Source organism: Eremomyces bilateralis (genome assembly GCF_010015585.1).
Source record: "Eremomyces bilateralis CBS 781.70 unplaced genomic scaffold P152scaffold_2, whole genome shotgun sequence".
NCBI classification, from domain to species: Eukaryota; Fungi; Ascomycota; class Dothideomycetes; order Eremomycetales; family Eremomycetaceae; genus Eremomyces; species Eremomyces bilateralis.
The window spans coordinates 1,800,283-1,816,570 of record NW_022985068.1 but is presented as its reverse complement, the minus strand read 5'-3'; the positions used below and the strand labels follow the sequence as shown (position 1 = coordinate 1,816,570).

General features: G+C 54.0%; 6 protein-coding genes across 6 annotated transcripts; 3 read left to right on the top strand and 3 right to left on the bottom strand.

The window, feature by feature from the left end:
* Positions 1–419: 419 nt before the first annotated feature.
* On the bottom strand, positions 420–4,820 carry P152DRAFT_505206 (CNH-domain-containing protein; the record flags this gene model as incomplete). Its single annotated transcript, XM_033682423.1, has 4 exons — positions 1,155–4,820; positions 663–1,094; positions 573–608; positions 420–527 (listed from the first exon to the last, which is right to left on the bottom strand). Exons 1-4 carry the CDS (start codon positions 4,371–4,373, stop codon positions 420–422), a joined length of 3,795 nt encoding a protein of 1,264 aa, XP_033538290.1. The 5' UTR covers positions 4,374–4,820.
* Positions 4,821–5,264: 444 nt separating this feature from the next.
* On the top strand, positions 5,265–6,076 carry P152DRAFT_470652 (vacuolar ATP synthase-like protein 16 kDa proteolipid subunit; the record flags this gene model as incomplete). Its single annotated transcript, XM_033680993.1, has 7 exons — positions 5,265–5,309; positions 5,365–5,382; positions 5,441–5,453; positions 5,505–5,587; positions 5,650–5,847; positions 5,895–5,980; positions 6,034–6,076. 7 exons carry the CDS (start codon positions 5,265–5,267, stop codon positions 6,074–6,076), a joined length of 486 nt encoding a protein of 161 aa, XP_033538289.1.
* Positions 6,077–6,101: 25 nt separating this feature from the next.
* Positions 6,102–7,640, bottom strand: P152DRAFT_131915 (uncharacterized protein). The gene has a single exon (XM_033673781.1). The coding sequence runs from the start codon at positions 7,468–7,470 to the stop codon at positions 6,202–6,204; it is 1,269 nt and encodes a 422-aa protein (XP_033538288.1). The 5' UTR covers positions 7,471–7,640; the 3' UTR covers positions 6,102–6,201.
* Positions 7,641–7,645: 5 nt separating this feature from the next.
* Positions 7,646–9,006, top strand: P152DRAFT_131898 (SYF2-domain-containing protein). The gene is made up of 2 exons (XM_033673780.1): positions 7,646–8,618; positions 8,670–9,006. The coding sequence occupies exons 1-2, from the start codon at positions 7,812–7,814 to the stop codon at positions 8,757–8,759; spliced, it is 897 nt and encodes a 298-aa protein (XP_033538287.1). The 5' UTR covers positions 7,646–7,811; the 3' UTR covers positions 8,760–9,006.
* Positions 8,886–10,707, bottom strand: P152DRAFT_132104 (Annexin). Its single transcript, XM_033673782.1, has 4 exons — positions 10,513–10,707; positions 10,274–10,450; positions 10,121–10,140; positions 8,886–10,061 (listed from the first exon to the last, which is right to left on the bottom strand). The coding sequence occupies exons 1-4, from the start codon at positions 10,535–10,537 to the stop codon at positions 9,012–9,014; spliced, it is 1,272 nt and encodes a 423-aa protein (XP_033538286.1). The 5' UTR covers positions 10,538–10,707; the 3' UTR covers positions 8,886–9,011.
* A 1,336-nt stretch (positions 10,708–12,043) lies between these two features.
* Positions 12,044–12,595, top strand: P152DRAFT_446279 (uncharacterized protein; the record flags this gene model as incomplete). Its single annotated transcript, XM_033677914.1, has 1 exon — positions 12,044–12,595. One exon carries the CDS (start codon positions 12,044–12,046, stop codon positions 12,593–12,595), a length of 552 nt encoding a protein of 183 aa, XP_033538285.1.
* Between the last annotated feature and the right edge of the window lie 3,693 nt (positions 12,596–16,288).

Sequence of the window (16,288 nt, the reverse complement as noted above, 5' to 3'; positions counted from 1 at the left end):
AGGCGGCGGCCAACCTGATACGATCCAATCTGATTGTCCCTATTGAAACCCTCATACAACATCGTATCTACAGAACATGATAGCCAAATCGAGGAAACGCGAATTCAGCCCTGCTCTGTTCACTCCCATACTACACCGATCCGCCCCCCTGGACTCGTACGACAATTAGGCAGCATTGTTGTCCCCCTCGTGACGTGCAGCAATGGACCACGACGCATCACTTTATCCTGAAAATCGCAAGGAGACACAAGAGCAGAAGAAATGAAAGTTCGCAACCGGGAAGGATATATGCGTCTAATATTGTACAGCGAAAGCAGAAACTCAGAAGCCAGAACTTCGGCGCGCGAACAGAAACGAGGGCCAGACGCTCTATGAGTTCACAACAAAACGTTTTTGGATTATCCCAACCTTCTCCCCCCTTATCTCACCCCCGGGACCACTTGCTGCTGGTATGAATGATGACGCGGGACCTGCGGCGGGGGCTGCTGCTTGACCAACTGCTCCGTGTTCGACGGGCTGTGGTCGTCCTGCGGGCTCGACGGTCGGCCCCAGAAATCCAGGCTGGCGATGACGTCTTCGCCCATCTCGTCTTCGTACGCGTACAGGATCTGGAAAGGGATGTCAGCACGGGAACCGAGAAATGGATCGGAAAGATACGCTACCTCTCGGGTGGAGGAATGGAGCATCCGGATATTCTTCGCGGTGAGAATGTGGACCAGAACACCGGACTCCATATGCCGCATTTCGATGAAGCTGGGTTCGAACGCCAGGATGTATGGCGCGAAGATGGCGAACCACTGCGGCGTGCCCTCCCACTTGATGAGATATTCCGGGCGCGCCCGCCATCCGTTGCGGTTGACGTAGAACGAGTAGTCCGAGTAGCAGAGCAGGAACTCGCCCACGACGCGCTCGATGTGGATCGGCTTGATGTTCTCCTTGGACTGCACGAAGTCGAGCGACGTGTCGGCCTGGTCCAGCAGCGACTGCGACTCGTTGGTCTCCAAGCTGAGGACCTCGAAGCCCTTGGTGCAGCCGACGCAGAGCTTGGACCGCAAGAAATGGATGGACGTGGCTTCGGAGGGGACGTAGAATTCCTGCGGGTTGTCGTCTGTGAGCTCTCCATACGGTGGAGAGGAGTGTTGTTGATCATTTACCTTCCATAGTTTGAGTACTTCCTGGCTGCCGCCCAGCATGCGAGCCAGCCCGCCTCGTCGGGCTGATCGTCCGGCTTGCTCCGCTGGTTCGTGGACCTTGATAACCGTGGACAGGGCGGACGTCTTGACGGTTGCGACAAGATGCCTGCCTTGGCACACGCCGGCTTTGAAGAACTGGGCGTGCCCGATCTTCTTCCCCCGCTTGTTCCCGGGATACTGTCCGTCGTCCGGGTCGAGGGCTTCGATCGGGAATGTAAACAAAGTCTTCTCCGACAGAACCAGGAGGAGCCCATAGTTTTCCAGGATGTCGATTTGGGTGACGGCCTTGACGTCGAGCACCTTCTTCGGCTTGAAGGAGGAATCCTTGGGTTTGCGATCCGTCAAGAAAACCCCTACATCAGTACCAAGAACCAATTTCCTGCCGCCGTCGAATGGCACGCAACAGGAGACGCGTGAGTACGAGTTGAAGTATCCTTCATTGAGAATAGTCTTGGTGAAGACCTTCGACTTCTCGCGGAGAAGGCGTTGTTGCTTGTCGATGTGCTCGATCCATTTCTGCTGCTGGATGGACGATGAGCAGAACAACGTCTGTTCATATCCATCTTTTCCGAGATGCTTGAAGGTAATCGGCCACGCTTGCGCTTTCCCCGCTTCCGTTTTACCTGTCATCGTATTCGTCCGACCATTGGTCATCATTCCCGAGGGGGTCCGCTTGCCCAGGCCTGGCTTCGGGATAATGTCGTCCATCTGGGGAATGTGAAGGAGTTCCAGCGGGATAGGCTTTCGGTACATTTTGAGCTCTTCCTTCTTGTTCACCATTTTGTGTCGGACTAGAAGGAACGCATGGTCGAAGAGGAAGGCTTCCATGTCGCTATTGCTCTCGGCCGGAGTTTTCTTTAGCATGCCCTTGAAGAGAAGCTGGCGTGCCTCGTCGGTCAGCTTCAGGTCAACGTACTCACCAGGCCGGAACTTCAGTTCGCGGTTCAACTGCTGCAGGTTAAAGTGGTTCTCAGCCTTGCCCGATTCGACATTGACTTGACTTAAGAATTGTTTGATCATCACAATCGCTTTCGGAAGATCCTCCTTGTCGGGATTATCGTCCGCGGTGTACTTCAAGATGCCCTCCAAGAGAAGCGGGTAGCGCGCCAATCGTGTCGTCGGCTTCGTGAGATATCCGTTTAGCTCCAGTTTACGAGACTCCTTCATCCGCTCCGTCTGTTCAACAAATTTGGCGAACTGAGGATTCGTCCGTTTCTCGTTTTCGAATTCGTATTTCCCAAACAATTGATTGGCACCATACTTGATGAACGGAGTAAACCGTGGCACGTATTCCAGGAAGATGTCGCCGACGTTGTGGACCACGGGATTCTGCTGTTGTCGCCGTGTCAAAGACTCCGCCATGCGAGAGTTGACCATGTACACCTCTTGGCAGTTGGAAAATACAATGCGCACGAATTTCTCCCGCCGGTGATCGGGAATGGGAGAGCCCATGTGGGACCGGAGGGGTTTCATCCAGAAATCCCGCAAATACTCCAGATCTTTCACGAAGTCGCGCTCGGTATACATCAGCTCGGACAGAACCTCCTGTCGTTTCTTCTCCTGGTCTCCAATGCTGTCGGCCACCTCCTTCGAAACGGTGTTGATCCAGAGTTTTTGCTCGTTATTATCCTGGTCGTGAAGACTGGACCGCGAATCCTGTCGCTTGAGTACATGCTGCGGCTTCAAGTTCAATCGAGCTTGTTGTTCCAGCCTTCTCGGGCATGCGATGGAGTAGCAGAGCTGATATGGAGTACACGTCGGGGAGTAGCAGTCGGCCATGAGCGTGAAGACACCGTTGACCTCGGTTTCACCCTCCATTAACGTCTCATGGAACTGATAGACCTCGTTCGACGAGTCTCGGAGTCGGTGGGCGTAGGTGACATCGTGGAAAAACTTCTGCGCGTCGAGGGAGCGACCGAGCAGAAGCGCCAGGTTTCGATCCTGGGTCTTGATGATGTAGGCAATGAGATCCACCGCTTCCGCGCCGGTAAACGCATTTTTGTACTCCAACCCATCCTTTGACTTTTCTCCAAGCGCGATGTTTTCCCGGAACCCAGCGCCGACCTTGGAGAGCATCGCCGGGTAAACCAGCGGCGATTTTCTTGAAGAAACCATTTGCGTCGGTCCGGATGTGGATTTCATCGTGGCCGTTCTGCCACTCATGGAGCTGGTGCGGTCGGTCGGAGAAATCGCGGTGGATGAGGAGGAGCGATGTGAAAGAGAACTGGTGCGGTCGGGCTGAACGATGGTGGAGGCCATTGACATGGTTCGGGGTTGCATGTCGCTTCCATGACTTGTACTGCGGGGTTTTGTCTGATGTGTTACAGGCGCACCGGACGGGGCATAGCTTCTGGGCGGCACTCCCTCTTCGGGAAATGAGTCTCCTTGCGGGGATTCTCTCCGCCTGTCTGGAATTACTCTGCCGCTCATTGTCTGCCGAGACTCTCCGGCGGGAATGTACGATGCCATGGTCATGCTCCTCTCATCCGGCCGTTCCGGCACGACTCGGCCTTGTGCAGTCGTTCGGGCCTGGTGGTTCAAGTATGGCTGCTGGCGGAAGGTATGGGCGGGAGCGATGTGGTACGGGTTTGGACCTGGTGGTTGCTGGCCAGGGCCGGGGAAATTTGGACGGGGCTGAGACGCGAGCGATTGCGATCTATAACCATCGGAGTTCATGGCGGGAGGCGGTCCACTAGGATATCGATTTGGTATCGGCCTGTTCATCGAAGGGTATGGTCCAACCCCTGGCCTAGGTGGTTCCATGCGTTGAGGCGCTCCATAGGGCCGTCGGTCGGGGCGCAGAGGAGGGGGAAGATGCTGCGGATTTGGCTGTCGATGAGCCATGGGAGGCATCGGTCCATCGAACGGTCTCTCATACGGTCCGCTGGGTGGGCGTTGTGCGCTGGTCGGACGCGGAGCATAACTGCCCGGATGGTGACCCGGATGTTGACCCGGTCTTACAGGTGGTGCTCTGGGCATCATATCTGGCGGCGGCGGCGGCGGCGAGCGAGGTTCGGAAGCCATGGACTGCGCTCGTGGCTGAGGGGGCGGCTGGGAAGTCATTGTTTGTGATCGCCCACCACCGAAGATATGGTTGAAGGCGGCATCCCGCTCCACGTTGGCCGGATGGCCATATTGGCGACCGTACTCCCGACCCTGTTGAGCGCCGTAGTCTGCCATATATGCCCAGCTAGCCGATCGAGGGCGAAGGGGCCGGGTGACTGGACAGCGGAGTATCAAGAGGCAAGACTTCCCTAGTAGAAGGACTATTCGACTTCTCTCCTCGGAGTGGTCAAAGGCGGATGAGCGCCCGAGTGTGCAAAGTTATCTTTGTCCTCGGGGAGGTAGGGATGGGAACGATGGGGAGAGATATGAGAGGAGAAGGGGGAGGAGAAAGTGATAGATATGAATAACGGAAGACTCGAGTCAATGGGATGGTTGAATAGATTGGAGATCATGAAGGCGATCGAGGTGAAAGGCGGGTAATGGGGAGGACGTTCAAGAGGGTCGAGTTCCGCAGGCCAGAGACCAGCAGCAGTTGAGAGTTGAGAGTGACCAGGACCCTTTCCCACCAAAGAGCAGAGAGTCGCAGAGAGAGCAAGAGACGGAGAGACCAACGAAGTGGATTGGTTTGGTGCATTTCCCCCCAAGGCCCAAGCACTGCAGGCCAATAAGGCAATAACTGAACAGGTACGACAGGGAAGAGGAGCTGCGCCACTGCGCCACTGCGGCGAAGCACGGAAGCACGGAAGCAGTGAAGCAGGAAGCACAGATCATGTGAAGCGCAGATCACGTTTTCTCCACGTTTTATGCCTCAGGCAATACGGCATAAATGTCTGGTAAGCCAGGCGTGCCAGCCTGCCAGGCAAGATTGCCAAGCTCCTACAGTCCTACTGAAGCAAGTGAGCTTCATCTCATTCACCACTCCATCGTCACGGTTCCATCCATACACCACCTCCGTTGATGCATTCTGCCTATCGCGGCTCTTCCTTCTTTTCTTCCTCCTTTTTCTCCTCCTTTTAAGTTCTTCATCCCATTAGCCAGCCGTCAAGCTTTCCCATCACCTTCACCATGGAGTCCGAATTCACCCCCAAGTTCGCGCCGTTCTTCGGAATGGTAAGGCACCCATCACCACTTCATCCAAATCTCTATAGCTAACTTTCCGATCTAGGCCGGCATTGCTTCCGCGGTATGGCCCTCCGAAGATGTATGAGTCGACTGACTAGCTAATGCAATACTCGTCAAAGATGATCTTCGGCTGTATGATACCTCCATACCCCATATCGACTCCAGTAGCTAATACCTCTCTAGGCGTCGGCGCTGCATACGGCACGGCGAAGTCCGGCATAGGAATCTCAGGAATTGGCCTCTATCGACCAGATCTTATCATGAAGGTCAGTCAAGCAACACGGTGGTTGATCCGGACGTCCACGAGTCGCTAACTCGCCCACCTTAGTCCCTCATCCCCGTCGTCATGTCCGGTATCCTCGCCGTCTACGCTCTGGTCATTGCGGTCCTGATCGCCGGCGACATCAGTCCCCCTCCTGGCCAACACTACAGCTTGTTCAGTGGGTTCATGCATCTCGCAGCCGGGTTGTCCGTCGGTCTGACGGGGCTCGGGGCGGGCTATGCGATTGGTATTGTTGGAGATACGGTGCGTTCCGCGTTCATCGTCGTCTGTTCATCCGCTGACTCTATCAGGGCGTTCGATCATTCATGCAGCAGTCGCGGCTCTACGTGGGCATGGTTCTGATTCTCATCTTTGCCGAAGTCCTGGGTCTCTACGGGTACGGTCCTCCAGCACCTGACGAGATGCACGCAAGCACTAACATTTTATCAGACTCATTGTCGGACTGATGCTCAACACCCACAGCAGAGGATGAAGGCCCTCCAGAAGCATTACCAATATTCTGTCAATTTGAAGTTGCATTGTTCGGCGTACATAGGAGCATTTTGGACATCGCCTTATTGCTGCAAGGCTGTCATCCACGTGGGCAGGATGTGTATATTAACGAGATTGTATTACTGTAATCTGAGCGATGGTATCCTGAGTCTTGAAGACAAGTCCCCCCAGCTCCTGTTTCATGCTCGCTCGCCAAAGCTTCAGCTTCATCCGTGCCGTGTGATTCGATTCCGGGAGGGAATCTTCTCGTCGGAGCAGATCCTCCCGATTCCACACTGTCAAATCCCCGATCTGGATGTCCGATTCGCCCACGATACGCCAACATAGTTCGTCGAAACCCCCTTCCAGGCACTGATGCAGAAACCAAAGATCGCCTCTGCTCTTCGCCGTCACTGTCACCCCGGCAACGCTGGCCCGGGGTGAATTGACCAGCCGGGCCAAACGTCTCATGGGACTTTGCATCCACACCTCCCATTCCCTCGCCATCTGCTCCTCCACCCTACATCGACTCAGACACGTAATCCAAATCCGGAGCAGGTCCCACCGCTCCCGGATCGCGCTCGCGAAAATCTCCAGATGACACGCGTCGGCGGGCGTGAGGTCTTTAAACCCTGTCAAGATCTCCATGATGTCCTCGTGCTTCCACGACCCGTTCGCGCGATCCTGCAAGCTGCCCGGCGGGACCGCTAGCTTGCCGATCAGCGTGTAGAGCTGCTTGGGCCCCAGGGGGACGTTGTCCGCGCGGGCAAGCAGGAGAAACCGCCGGAGCGCGGTGAGGTTGCGGCACCGCGCGGCGAAGAGGATGCCCTGGTGGTGCATCTCCCACGTCATGCGCAGGTTGTACTTCGCCAGGCGCGTGAAGATGGTGGAGATGGTGCCCAGGACGTCGCGGTCCTTGAGCTTCCATCGCAGTTCGTAGAGCCGTTCGATCAGCCGATTGCAGGCGGCGGGGAAGCGCTCCAGCGTGTGTTTGTTGCGCTGGGCGATGGCCACAATCAGCATCACCTCCTTCGTGGATTCCACGGACGCCATGAGACTGTTCAAGGCACGGCGGATATCCCGCTCTTTTCCCGAATATCGTATGGTGTGGTAGTCTTGCCGCTTGGTACAACTGGACTGTGATTCGCCGCCGAGACCGGTCAGGATTGATATCGTCAACCTGGGGGGAATTGGAGCAGTCGGTTGCGGATCTAGGATCGTCTGCAACGGAACAGGGGCCGCATTAACAGGCTGCACAGGAACCGAATTGACGGGATAATGTGGCAGCCCTGTAACGGTTCTCACACAACCCATTGGGGTCTGCGACCAATGGGCCGCCGATCGAGGAGCAGATCCATGGTGACGAAGTCCTTGACACAGTCGAGGGCCCCGCATTGATGCATGGGAGGATCATGGGCAGGATTGGAAAATCCAGGCGTCGAACGATCCGAACGGTCATAAAGGATATTTTTGGAGTCTCGGGCCTCCCATTTCAGCTCTCGTGGCCTTCAGAATCGGGGTGGTTGATAGAGGCGGCGAGGATGAACGGTGAAAGTCGAGCGGAATGAAAGTCGATGTTCAATGTGCACTGATGGACGTTATGGCCCGCTGGGTCGCTGCCCTTCTCAGTCGACTTGGAGTCCAGATTCCCAACATCAAACATACCATCATCCTTCTTCCGTTACAAACTCCGAAAAACGACACTATTTGCGCAATCTAAATCAATAATACACACGATGTCTCCTTCAAAAAAGCGGAAAACGTCGCCTATCGCTGACGAGGTCGAACCGGAACCCTCCAAGCGACGCAACGTCAACCAAGACGAGCAAGATACGCCAGAGACCGACCAACCCGAAGCACCCAGCGAAACGCCAGTTTCTCCAGCCAAGGATGACAAGCAAAAAGAGCGAATGGAGCGGTTCAAAGCCCTCAAAGCCCGACAAACCCAGTCCCGCAAACAGAACCTCAAAGACTCCGCCGACGAAACCAAACGGCTCGCTACCAATCCCGCCCTCCTCCAAGCCCTCAGCCGCAAACACGACAAAGCCTCCGCGAAGCTCCTCCGCGCGGAGACCGCCGAAGCCGGTGAGGACTTCGAGCGACGCCGCGCGTGGGACTGGACGGCGGAGGAATCCGAGAAGTGGGACCGGCAGATGGAGAAGAAGGAGCGGCACCGCGGGGAGCGGGCGTTCCAGGACTACCGGCACGCGGCGGAGAAGGCGTACAAGCGCGAGCTGACGCACCTGACGCCGGACGTGGAGGGGTATCAGCGGGAGAAGATGGCGGCGGTGGAGCGGGCGGCGAAGCGCGGGGGGTTGGAGATCCTGGAGACGGAGGAGGGGGAGCTGATCGCGGTGGACAAGGACGGATCGTTCTATTCGACGGCGGACAGTACGGCGTTCGTGCACAATAAACCGGGCCGCGAGGCGGTGGATCGATTGGTGGAGGATTTGAAGAATGCGGAGGCGGTGCGGATGAAGAAGCGGAGGGATCGGTATAAGGATGAGGAGGACACCGGGGACGTGACGTATATCAACCTTCAGGTATGGATGCATCGAAAGCGCTTTTGGAACCATGAGCTAACGGCATTACAGAACAAGCAGTTCAACGAGAAGCTTTCCCGCTTCTATGACAAGTACACGACCGATATCCGCGAGAGCTTCGAACGAGGAACGGCGATGTAAGACGATAACCGAAATTGACAGCAAGAACACGGGGTCTGTGGTGGCCCTCACCAAGCATATGGGTCGTTGGAATATCACGGTAGCATTCATGAAGCATTGAAATATTTTGATTGAGAGGATTTTGGTTGCTCAATAATCATTTCCATCCCCGTCCCATATCCTTCGTGAAGACCTTAATCGCCGAAAGCGAGCTATAAAACATCATGGAGTCCGAGAGGCTTAAGAAACAGACATAACAGGTACGGAACGGTATCACACCACCAACGCGACCAGCAGCTTCTCGTAGTCGCCCCGTGTCTCCCCCTCGATCCGCTTCACCAGGTCCTTCTTGTAGAACTGCCGGTACGCATTCCTGACCTGCTGCATTCGATTGCGATCCCAATGGATCTGCACCACGCGATGGATGAGCAGCTCGTCCTTTGTCCCCAACCCCTTCATCGAGGCCTCCAACTGGTCCGCATCCGTCTTGACCGGGTCCACCGCGCGCCCTAGCATTAACCGCAACGCATCCTCCATGTGCCCGCTGAACTCCTTCTTGAGGACCTCGTCGAGCGAGCGCCGGTACTTGCTCTGGTACGCCTGGGCGATCGCGCGGATCTGCCCGTTGCTCCGCTGCGCCAGGACCTGTACAACCACATCCTGGTTGGTGCCGAACTTGGTGCCCTCGGTCGCCTGCTGCAGGCGGTCGACGTCCGCGTCGGTCTGCTGGGGGATGACGGGGGCAGATTCCTCGGCGCGGTTGGCCGCCATGACGTATTCGAACAGTTTCGCGGTCTTCATCGAGAGGTCGCCGCGCACTTCAGCGCCGAGGTCCTTACGGTACATCTTCTGGTATTCGCCCATGATGGCTTTCAGATCGGCGTTGCTGCGTCCCAGAAGCACGTCGTTGAGCAAGTCTTCCTTGGTCCCCACGCCGGCGAGCGATCGGTTGAGAGCGTAGACGTCTTGGCCTAGCGGACCGCGAACGACGGCGCAGAGGGCCTCCTCGAAGTCACCGCCGGTCTCGCTCTTAATGTCTTTGATTAGGTCGCGGCGGAAGCGATCGTCGTACTGGAACCGGAGCTGCGCCATGTCGAGCGGATTGTGGACTTGCGCCAAGGCAGCAATCAGCTTGGCCTCGTTCGTGCCGAACCCTTTCATCGAGTCGCGCAGTTTCACCGCCTGCCCGTTCATGTCGGTGTGCCCTCGTTGTCCGGGAATGTACCCGGGCGACGGAGGAACGGGAGGTCCCGCGTGCACCGGTTGCTGAGGGGCGCCATATCCTGGATATCCGCCCGGTGGAGGATAGCCCTGAGGAGGACCCTGAGGAGGATAGCCCTGCGGAGGATAGCCTTGAGGTGGGTAGCCCTGAGGAGGATAACCAGCCGGCGGCGGCGGAGCGCTTTGAGGGGGATATCCCTGAGGAGGATACCCTTGAGGCGGATAACCTTGCGGCGGAGGATAACCTTGAGGCGGATACCCTTGCTGCGGGGGCGGATATCCTTGCGGAGGGTACCCTTGCGGTGGAGGATAGCCCTGAGGCGGTCCGCCGGGCGGTCCTCCAGGCGGTCCGTAGTTCTGCATTGGATAGGGAGGGTATTCGGGGAAGCCTGGCGGAGGGGGAAATAGGAGCGGGTAATACGGATTCTGAGGGTACGGCGATGGTGCGGGAGGGAAAAATGGAGGGGCAGGTTGACCTGGGTATGGCGGATCTATATAGTTGTACATTAGCGTTAAGTGGACGCGTGGTGGTCCCTGAGGTGGAGGGACTCACATCCAGGCGGAGGCTGCCAAGCCATCGGTGGCTGAGCAGTTTGTTGATCTTGGTAGGGAGTTACCGATCCTCAGCTCTTTTTGGGGTAAGAACAGCTGCGCCTGGATGCCGGTGGTGCTAGGATGCCTTAGTGAGGAGGTGGGTGGTGAGAATGACGAGCTCGCTAGCGTGAACTACGCCGCCTATTGATACTGTAACAGCAGATCAAAATAGTAGGGCCGATGATTCGCCAAATCTATAATGAAGAAACAAGAGTTTCGAAACCTCGAATTAACGCCTTGGTGAGAGATACTCGATATAAAGTCAAGTAATATCTACGGCAGCTTTCAGAACATGTAAGAAAGAATCGCCCAGTGAATGGACGGATGGAGGGGCTTGCAGTGCAGGTTCGGCAGTATCTGAAGTGCCCCGCCTCAGTAACTACAAGATATACATTTTCCAACTGGAAAGGTCATCAGCAGCACATTCACTTTGATTCACATCATTCACTCTGCTTCACGTCTCACGAGATGCGACTTGTACTGAGGCGATACCCAATTCCCCCCGATTCCCCCCACCCAATGACCCGACGTCATGCATGTGCTAGGCCCTGTACCACTGTGGCCTATCAGATCATCCAGATGCCACTGCACAGCCGAATAGAGTGGGCTGTGGCTGACCCGACGCAGGGTATGTATCCTCGTGTCACGTGTGTCTAATTGTATGAATTTGAGACGCATCTGTCTGAACATGAACAGAACTAATTATTGAAAATTGTATCTATACTCCTTACTTAAAGGTGGCTATCATGAGGAGAGTGGCTGGTATACGGAATATCCAACAACAGAAACCAAATCCCCAGCGCCATTGCTACGGTCTATGAAGCTGCTGTGTCTACCAGCGTTCCAGGGTCCTGCTTCAAGTTGTACATGAGGACACCGGGTCAGTCCGTTATCCAGCATAGGGCAGGGTAGGTACCTGTATCCCAATTCCCAATCCTCGTAGGTTTCTAGAACCGCGTCATCATTTCGCGGAGTGAGTAGCAGCGTTGGACAGAGGCAATAATCTGATCAGATGTCTGCGACTGAGGATTAGACCTCATCTCACTACGATTTAACCGCCACGCAGGCCGCAGCAAACGATAAGCGACCCATTCAGCCTTATAAGGAACCGATCACCGCTTCGTCAGGACCATTTACCAATACAGTACCTTGGCCAGCAGGCTTCGTCGCCTCACACTAGCGGTCAATTCGACAACAGGTAGGCGTCTAGGCGTTTTTTACTCGCCGTCGAATGTCGATACACCTTTTGCCTACCGAAGGCAGATGACCAGCGATACGACAGTATATCAAGTCTAGGCCCCCCATCACTGTAACTCGCTTTAAATCGGTTATCGCTTTATCAAATACTGTCCTAAAAGCTTAGAAGCGTGGGTCACAGGGAATAGCTCCGAGATTGATATCATCGATCCTGGCTTCCCAGATACACTATATGACCCCTCCCATCTCGCACTTCACATTCCCTCAACATCGATCCCAAACGACGACACACAATGAGTTTCGAACAACACCCTCCTCCACGGCCACCGGTCAGTCATCAGCCGACGAGCCAGTATTACGATCAGAATCTCCATCCCTCCGCGGCGCAATATCGCCCACCAACCTCACAACCGCAACCCATCCCAGGACAATCCCAATCTCAACCAATCCCATATTCCACCAGCCTTCACGGCAGCAGCCCATACGGCGTGAGTCCAAGTCAAGGGAACAGTTTCCAAACCGGAACGTCGCCAGGTCCCTCACCAGCTTTCGCGCCGCAGGATCCACTCCAGCGTGCGCGGGTCGGCTCGCACTCCTCCTCCCATCGACCCGGATCCGGCTTCTCGCGCCATTCTCACCAACACTCTTACCACTCCCACAGTCCGGGACATTCACATCACTCGAGACCGTCGTATAGTGACGAGAGGCGATCGAGCCATCGCCATCATGAGCATCATCATAATCATGAGAGTAGTAAGAAGAACGCGAATGAGCGGCCGACGCTGGGGGACACGATCTTAATGATGTGGGACACATTAACGGGGTCGAAAAGGAGGAGGGAGTGAACACATGACGACGGATTATCTAACGCATAAACGGGGTTGATGGAATTTCGTTTCTCACATAATACCACTTTGCCCTAGTGGCTAGGAACGGTGCGATGGGTACGGCTTTGCTATATGAAAGGGTTGGAGTTATCTAGTCTTTTTAGACATCTCGATGCCTATATCGGAATCTCCTCTAGCATGAGCAACACCTGCTATTCGCTTCCAATCATTCCCAATCCTTAGTTCCACTGTCATTCAACCATTCCCTGTTGCCTTCCTTATTCCTCCTTTTGTATACATGTCGTGCATTACATTATGTCCATCGATGTTACCAACCATCGTCGTAACCCTCGTACCTAGACTCTGTTCAATTTTGTCATTGAAGTGAGGGCATAGAGAGTCGATCAGCATTTCTAACCCGGTTAGCTTCCCCTAGATCTAGCATATCAAGCACACTCACTTTCGGCCTCGGTTTCCTGCACTTCCGCTCATTCGCCTCCCAACATCTAATCGCGTGCGAGTTCTCGCATTCGCACCGCTTCCGCATCGTCAGCCGTGTCATGATGTAGCCTGGCAACGGTTGGGGAACTCACCGATTTCTCACTGAGATGCTGCGCAGGGCACGTCGCCAATGTGCAGTCACAGGCTGCTTTGAGCGTGAGCTTGGCGATCCTCTCTTTGGGATTCTTCTGTCTGGGTGGGTTAGGGTCCGGGTGTGCAAGTGTCAGTGCCACGAATAGCGAGACAAGAACGGGGGAAATCTTCATCTTTGCGGTCGGGCGATCGATGGGGATCGGAACGAGAGGAGTGTTCCCTGAAGAGGGCGAAGTAAGAGCTGGACGATCGGGCGATATATGAATGAAGTGGTGGGCATCGGTACTTCAGCCGAATAGCTACCAGTGGAAGTCGAGAGATTCTCCGAGGGAACCAATCGCTCCTAGTCTCACGATATTCATATGTCAAGCAATAATGATGTGTCAATGGGACGATTGAATTCCGAGCGAGAAACCGTGGCTTCTAAGCTGGCCGTACGCACCGGACTAGACGATGTGGCACCAATCCGGCAATGTCTGAGCGACCTCATGCAAACTGGCGCTGGCCTTCGGGTCTGGGCCCAGGTGTTTCTGCAAATGCAGCAACCTAACGATATATGGCATCAAATAATTTTCGGCTCCCTCAATTTGACAACGTACAACGGACACGATAATCGACGGCTTTGGGGCTGAAGGTTGCATGCAGGAAGTCCGGCCGTGTCACGTCGGAATGAGAGGACTTATATCCAATACAGAGTCGCAGGTTGGCTAAGTTGCAAAAATCTTTACGTGCGTGTCAATAGTATCAGGAACCGATACTCGATCTAGTGATTGGATCAAGCATTACGTCGCATGCTGGGACTATTGTGTCGTCGACATGAACTTATATTTGTAATGTCCTGATCCTGTCCGGTGGCGTACTAGGGGCTGCATCGAATATTCCATGCCCTGATGATTCTCCTCCTGCCACAGTTCCCCACCTCGCCTTTCTGCGTAAGTCTCGATGAGGCCCTGTGGATGCCTTTGGTGGCGGTCTACTAGTCAGTGCCGGTTTCTCATCAGCTTTCTGAACACGACACTTCGTTACCTCTGCTACAAAGTCATCCGACCCTAAAGATCACAATGATGCTCAACGAACCAAGTGCATACTAGGGCCTGGTATCAGCAAATTGAATAGCTATTACAACTGTGCCAGTGTCGAGAGCCGAACGTGTGAAAACTGGGTTGATTGATTCGGGTATGGAAGACTGATCAGTGATTGGAAGCCTTTATATATACATCTGCACGGTTTAGTTGTTAACTAGCCGTTTTAGTCAACCTACCTCAATAATATAGATTTATCCGGCCATTCCAGAAGTCTACTTACTTACAAATAACCCGGCATGCTTCTTCGCCATAAGATGTCTAGCAATGGGGGCTACGGGTTTTAACGGTTGATCCCATCTAGAAGCATGCTCGAGATTTTGTGGTAGTGGTTCCCTGACAGATCCGGTACTTCATTTAATCTATAATACCTCTTTATCAGCTCTTCTATACTCTAAGCAGGAGACCATTAAATATATGAAGATGTTTCTACATAGAGTTGAAGCAGAATTGTTGATATGAGCCTTTCAGTCAACTGATAACCACTGAATAGCACTGACTGAACTGGACGATCCGAGGAATGTAAGGGAGACTCCCTCGAAGGGTTTCGAGAAATTTCCCGAAAGTCGGGTCTTCGGTTTGGTCCTCCACGTCCTCCACGTCTTCCTAATTAGATCATCCATACTTGCTAGAATTCGGCCAATTTCTGGTATACTATCCTCCCGTGAACCAGATTACTACGAAAATCTTTCTCTATGATTGGCCGACGTATGATTTACTCAGACAAGCTTCAGGTTATGGTGTAGAGAGAAGAAGGTCATTTAACGCCCTTCTTCACATCTCGCTGGACCTGGCCAGAGCCTTCTTCAAGAACAGTTGATCAGGATTCCTCATAAGCCTGGAATCTGCGATTGGCTGTGCAGGTCGACTATCTGGATATAGCTGGCGGCCTTATGGCACATACGACTTCATGGACCAGATGGAACTAGTTAAGCCCCTGGATATCTAGATACTAATGACTGAGCGCTCCGATCTCAATATATACCCGAAAGTATATCATAAGAGCCATACCATTGCAAGGCACCAATGACCAACTAGACAATGACCACACAAATGACATGTATATATACTCTCTTGCTCATCAACCGGAATATGCTTCTCTAGCCATCTCCCCGAGCAGCAATCCTTTGATATTTAGTTCTATTTACCCATTGAATCACAATGCCGGGCAACAAGCCAGTCCAGAATGCGCTTAAGGACCATCCATCGGCTAATATTGATGAATATGTCAGGATGAGTACGCTGAAGGAAGACGCTGATGACGCAAGCACGTCTTGCTAAGACTGCCACTATGTTGAATAGCAAACTAACCCTGTAGGCCATCCGTGGACACATTCATCTCGAATGGAAGAGCTGGCTCCTTTTCCGTAAGCTGAGCGCTGCCTGTGCTCGTGCCAACGTCTCCTTTCACGGCTTCTTCTCCATGTGAGTTTGAGATGGACTTCCCGTGACGGATAGAAACATTGGATGTCGGAGTTGAGTTCCCAAAACCTGCAGTATTATTAGGTCCACTTAACATCGAACTAGACATGCGATAAAATATCAGTAAGGATTCGAGCTTCGCTAGTGAATTCTGGTTTTTAGTGCCTAGACGTTATCCGACATCCCTTCGTGGCAACCGCAAATATTGGTCCATGACTGTCATCTTCGCGCAGTTTCACCACTATGAAAACATATCAAAGCCGGCATCGCGTACGGTACTTCATCCATGGAACAACTCGGGAATCTGCTGAACGAATCCTGGACAGACAAGGCGCCGCGTAGCGAATACGACAGAATACTAGAAGACAGAAAAGTCCGAAGCTCGAAAAAGCCCAAATTACCCTTGGGCACTCGGCAGCTTTCTGATATCAGTTATCACAGCTTCGTGTGCTCAGACTTCAGTCAGCAGTGCAATCCCACGTCCCGTCCTCCCCCACTCTCAAGACTCAAGGATAGGGATTGAGATTTGAGGCACTAGGGGTCGTAACTTGACGCCGTGAATAGCTTAGTAAAGCTGCTCGGTCCCCTGCAGAACAAGGGAAGGGGATTCGTG